This window comes from Poecilia reticulata, linkage group LG4 (genome assembly GCF_000633615.1).
Source record: "Poecilia reticulata strain Guanapo linkage group LG4, Guppy_female_1.0+MT, whole genome shotgun sequence".
Lineage (NCBI taxonomy): Eukaryota > Metazoa > Chordata > Actinopteri > Cyprinodontiformes > Poeciliidae > Poecilia > Poecilia reticulata.
The window spans coordinates 28,241,729-28,246,913 of NC_024334.1; the positions used below are offsets into that span (position 1 = coordinate 28,241,729).

At 39.7% G+C, this 5,185-nt stretch overlaps 3 protein-coding genes across 4 annotated transcripts in view; 2 read left to right on the top strand and 1 right to left on the bottom strand.

The window, feature by feature from the left end:
• LOC103464177 (ceramide synthase 2-like) overlaps positions 1–176 on the top strand; it is a 39,065-nt gene extending 38,889 nt beyond the window's left edge. Inside the window, exon 13 of the mRNA XM_008408114.2 lies at positions 171–176. Within this exon, the coding sequence (XP_008406336.2) occupies positions 171–176 (6 nt within the window). The remainder of the gene's footprint in view (positions 1–170) is intronic.
• A 992-nt stretch (positions 177–1,168) lies between these two features.
• On the bottom strand, positions 1,169–3,814 carry LOC103464114 (kelch-like protein 23). Its single transcript, XM_008407962.1, has 3 exons — positions 2,797–3,814; positions 1,631–2,042; positions 1,169–1,510 (listed from the first exon to the last, which is right to left on the bottom strand). Exons 1-3 carry the CDS (start codon positions 3,779–3,781, stop codon positions 1,207–1,209), a joined length of 1,701 nt encoding a protein of 566 aa, XP_008406184.1. The 5' UTR covers positions 3,782–3,814; the 3' UTR covers positions 1,169–1,206.
• Positions 3,815–4,362: 548 nt separating this feature from the next.
• Positions 4,363–5,171, top strand: lsm7 (LSM7 homolog, U6 small nuclear RNA and mRNA degradation associated). Of its 2 annotated transcripts, none has more exons than XM_008407961.2 (3): positions 4,363–4,444; positions 4,689–4,779; positions 4,862–5,171. In XM_008407961.2, exons 1-3 carry the CDS (start codon positions 4,439–4,441, stop codon positions 5,140–5,142), a joined length of 378 nt encoding a protein of 125 aa, XP_008406183.1. In that variant the 5' UTR covers positions 4,363–4,438; the 3' UTR covers positions 5,143–5,171. The 2 variants fall into 2 exon arrangements, with proteins under 2 accessions (XP_008406183.1, XP_008406182.1); XM_008407960.2 differs by lacking the exon at positions 4,363–4,444 and adding an exon at positions 4,451–4,563.
• The last annotated feature ends 14 nt before the right edge of the window (positions 5,172–5,185 follow it).

The following is a 5,185-nucleotide window of genomic DNA, read 5'->3' on the forward strand; positions in this document are numbered from 1 at the left end:
TGTTTTACACTAACCTACCACATGAACTTAACTTACCTTATGAATGAAGTCGTTGTACTGGTGCTTTTAATTCTACTGGACAAGCATTCAACTGTGAGTGATGTGACTGGTCAAAATGTCTTGCATACATCATAACAAAGCGCGTCCACTCAGAGACACTTGSTGCTCAGTTTTAAGGTCTCAGATGAAGAGAAGCGTTTCCATTTGGTATTAGTAACTTATTGATAGAACCAAGCATGCATTTATCCAGTAAAGTGCACAAGCCGGTGTCTCCACTGCTGCAGACAAACACCGATATACTTTCATACGTTCACTGGAGCTCTCTAAAATRACTGGCTGCTTTCACTGTGCACACATGGCACGTCTGCTGCTTTTCTACTGTATCTGAAAGTTGTACAATGTAAATATTATAGAGGGGAGGTTAAAATAAAAAGGGCTGATTTGTTGAATGGTGTACATGCGTTGAGATCCAATTGAAAATTATTAAATTATTGTTTTAATACATTTATAAAGCGGTTACTCTTGACTGTTCTGTAGTGAGTTCACATGGACGTTTTGTTAACTGAGTGGCTTGTTGAAAACTTGAATAAATGATCCATATTTAATAAGTCAGAAAATGCTTTTATTTGTCCAAATAGAAAAGCTATTCTTTATATTAACTTTTCCAAACATAAAGGGCATTGCATTGCCACTTAATTGTCTTTTCAAACTYTTTTTTGCAAGTAAATYGTGAAAAGGGTTGCATGTATTTGTATTCTGTTATCTGTCATCCTAGTCAAATCCAATTAGAAACTTGCAGCAAGATGTAAAAATTATTGTTCACAGACATTATTCTTCCAATCTGAGTGAGCTTGAGCTATTTTTGCAGAGAATTGCAATATATTGGTATATGTATACTCCAAAAGACCACAAGCTTTAATTGCAGTGAACGTTTGTTTTAACACTTACTGATTGGGGGTGAATAAAAATACATGCCCAAGTCACCAGATTTTAAAGCTTTTGACAACAGCGTATCATTTTCTTTTTTTATGTTTTATGTTGGTCTATCGAAAAAATTCCAATAAAAAGCATAGAAGTTTGTKGTCAAAATGTAAAGAGGTTAAAGGRGAATTAATATTTTTGAAAGATTCTTTAGTATAAATCACTTTTAGATCAGTTTTACAAAATAAAGACTTCAGATGTATCATTTTATTTAACAAGATTAGATCATATGACCATCCTCATGGTGACACATCCTCKAAGGGGCAAAGGGCAGGGTACGGCATCGTCTATCTGAATGCAAGTGTCTATGTACGGGTCCAACAGCATCATGTTTGGGGATGCTTTGTTGCTTTTCCTCTCACTGACTAGATAGATCTGGCCATTGACGTTGGTACAGCCACAAAAAAACTTTCTCTCCAAGCACTCTTCTTCGAGTATCGTCCATTCATCAGTCTCCATGTCAAAACGCAGGGCTTGGCCTCCAAACAGGTAGAGGGCACCATTGAGCTCAGTGGCAACCAGGTCATACCTGAAAGAGAGTTTAAAAATAAAAATAAAACATTTCTTTCCTGTTTGAAATATAATTATTTTTCAATCATTTCAGTTTAGGAATGTGAGAAGCATAATCTGAGGAGTCACGTTTACTCACCGTGGAAACGGTGAATTGGAGACTACATCCCACTGGTCCTCCTTCACCACATATCTCTGAATTCCTGCATACACATCCCCGTTTTCATCTAGACCACATGCAACATAAATACACATTCCCAGAGCAGCTGTGGCTGCCCTCTCCACTGCCCTGACCATGGGGTTCACCCCCTGCCAGCCCTCCTCTGACCCCAGGACCAGCCTCTCTACGTCAGCCACGAGGCCTTCATCCATGCTGCCACCCAGCACATACACAGCTGAATCCAGTCCAATGGAGCAGTGACTGTGTCTGGATTTCTGCATGGCCGGACCTTCTAGCCAGCGCTGGTTCCCACATTCGTATATCCTGACCCAGTCCACACTGAACCACAGCACGTCCCGGAAGTAGCCTCCTGTGACGACCACATTGTCACCTGAGAAAATTAGAAAGTACATCAACAAAAATCCCAGTAGAAAGTAATAGTCTGTAATGTACTTTTATATATTTCATGTAAAGGAATTARAACTATTTCTTAAAAGTGCCCCTTGAGCATTTTTATATATTTTCACTTTACAACCAAAACTTCAGCTTTCTTTATTGGGATTTGATCAAATAAWCCAACACCAAGAAGTGTATGATCATGACGTGAAAGGAAAATGTAAAATGGCTTTCGAATTGTAACGTGCTTTTGTAAAATCTCTAATTTTAGAGTACCTAAAATTAGAGATTTTAGGTACTCTAATACCTAAAATCAAATAAATTCTCTTCTGAAATTATCCAAGGAGTAAACAGAGTTCACCCATGTGTCATTTAAGGTTAAGTTAAACTTATGTTAGTTATTTGCAAAGGAGAATAGGCAGTAATTGTATTCACTATGTGTACAGTACTTCACAAGAATTGCAGCTGGTAGGTCGCCAAAGCAGATTCTACAAAGTGTTATTAGTGTAAGTAAATCATCAATCATCATCCCTTCACTTCATAATCATGCATAACCTTGTGTTGCTTTAATAATACCTTTAACATACATTGAAGTTTTCAGTGTGATAAAAAATTACAAGGGCACAGATCCATTAACAGGTATGGAAGACACTGTACATCTTATAAATATTCTACCTTAATTTTAGTATACTCATCAACAAGACAACGGTCGTTACAACTTTATCACACAAACATCATACAAACATTACCCACTGCTGCGACAGAGTACTGAGTTAGGTTCTTTCTCTGCAGAGGTGAGCAGCTTTGCCATCTACCACTCTGAGGGTGGAACTGATACAGAGCCTGTTCTTCCTTATCATGAGGTCCACCCAGGATGTACAAAGTCTCGCTGGCTCTGGTTCTCCTCATTGACCGTCCCACTGACCAAGAAGGTGGAAAATATTCATTGAGCTTGCCGATGAGTCTGGCTCTGGGGTCAGAACTTTTCATTTGGGTCAAAAGCTTAGAAAGGAAAGGTAAAGAGAGAGACTCKGGTCTCACCAGCTCAATCAGCTCCAGGAAATGTTCCTCTCGCTTAGGGTCAGATGACACCCAGTGCATGGTGGCCTCCAGGGCCTGATCATCTCTGAAGATGGCCAGGTCATCGCTGGCAAGAAGGTCTGCTAATCTCTCCTTTGAAAGGCACAGGAAGTCTTCTTGGGAGGAAACTGCAGAGAAATGTGTGAGCGCCACCTGTCGTGCCGCGGTGTACAGCTGAGTACAACCCAGCTGCCAGGCATAGGCCATCATTCCCAAGCAGTTGGTGAGGTGCAGCTCACGCTCGAGGAATTTGCAGCACAGCAGCCTGGGTCGCTCCAGCTGCAAGAAGTCTGCCGTCTCCAGGATTCCCAGGACATTTTCTCTCTTCAGATCTAGTCTGTGCGTCCTGCTGTACTCCATCAAGACCTTAAAGTGCTGCAGCTCTACCCCTTTGATCTCCACATGCCTTTTGTTGCTTTCCATGCCACAGCCAAAAAACAGAGCCCTGAAGTAAGGGCTCTGGAGCGCCAGATGGTGTCGGCTGACATAAAAGCTCTCTCCTTCCACCTGCAAGGTAGCGTCAGGAATTGTGTCAGGCTTTGAGGCTTCAACACAGAGGGCAGATTCATCCGGCTCGACTTTGTTTTCTGGTTGAGGGAGAGGATTCAGACGACAGCTTTCAGACTCCTGCTCAGTGTCAGCTTTTCCGGCCATGTCAACACAGCCAAGCCTAATATCTGTGTCCCACTTCACAACCCAACACACCAACTGGTTCTCAGGTCAAGATTATAAATAGACTCTGCCCTGTGACTGATCTAGAAGAGCAGAGCTTCCACTCCACCAGTAGAATAAAAATAMTAATAATAAAAAATATAGGTGTTTTACACTAAAAGATAAAAAATTTGTCCTAGCAATATCCTAATTGAAGTTGTACAATAAATTATAACATTAAAACATGTTTTTGATGTTTAAGCGATATAATATCACACTACAAAAATATGTGTATCGTTTGGTTTAAAATGTCCTTTTTTATTGAGGAAGTATGTTTTTGTTCAAATGTGATAAATATAGCCCAACGTAATGAGAGCAACACGAAATATTAACATTTGATTGTAAAAATTATTGATAGRAAAATGCAATTTTTAAGTCAGAGAAAACATGTTCTAATTTTTTTATTTGTTATTCAATAGAGATATTAAAATAAAGTAAACGTTGTAAATTAAAAATACATGTAAAGTATACACGCATAGACATGAGCACGGATTTATTTCTTTGCGTACACGTCTCATGACGTCATCCACTGACGTTGAGCGATTTGATTGGTTTTACGTTTCTGGAGTCATGATTTAACTTCCGTGTCACGGAGCTAACATGGCGGTGAGTTCGTTGCACGTTTGCTTTCATTTTAACATATATTTAATCTGTCAAATTATAAAACATTATCGGATTGATTGCTAACCTGTAAGCGTGTTGAGATGAAGAACGGGATTTCCAATGTAATTATACAGTTGTTTTGTTTACATTCATGATAACCTCTGTTAGCAAGCTAAGCTCATGCTAATAAATTCCGACTGTGAGCGTTTTGTGATTTAAAAACACAGCCAAACTTTGGTTTCTGCAGGACAAAGAAAAGAAGAAAAAGGAGAGCATCTTCGACTTGTCTAAATACATTGACAAGACAATTCGTGTGAAGTTYCAAGGAGGAAGAGAGGGTAGGTGGCTCATAGGTGCAAATGAACTAAAGGAATTCATTCAGGTATTGAACACGCTGAGTGTTGCCTCTTTGTTTCGCAGCCAGCGGCGTCCTGAAAGGATTTGATCCTCTGCTAAACCTGGTGCTGGACGGCACGATCGAGTACATGCGAGGTACGTGGACAAGTTTTAAGGCTTTAAAGCTCGACGAGAGGAGCTTAAATAACCAGTGGACTKCTGGMACTTCATCTCTTGCTCAGACCAAACATTACTTTATTCACTTCTGCATCCATGACCAAAAAAAAGTCTCTGACATACAGCCATTGAAAAAAAGAAGAGCTCCCTTTTTCAGTTTCAAAGTTTTATGCATACACGTATATTAGGTTTTGCTAAACGGATAATTCATGTGATGCGTGTTTTTTTTTT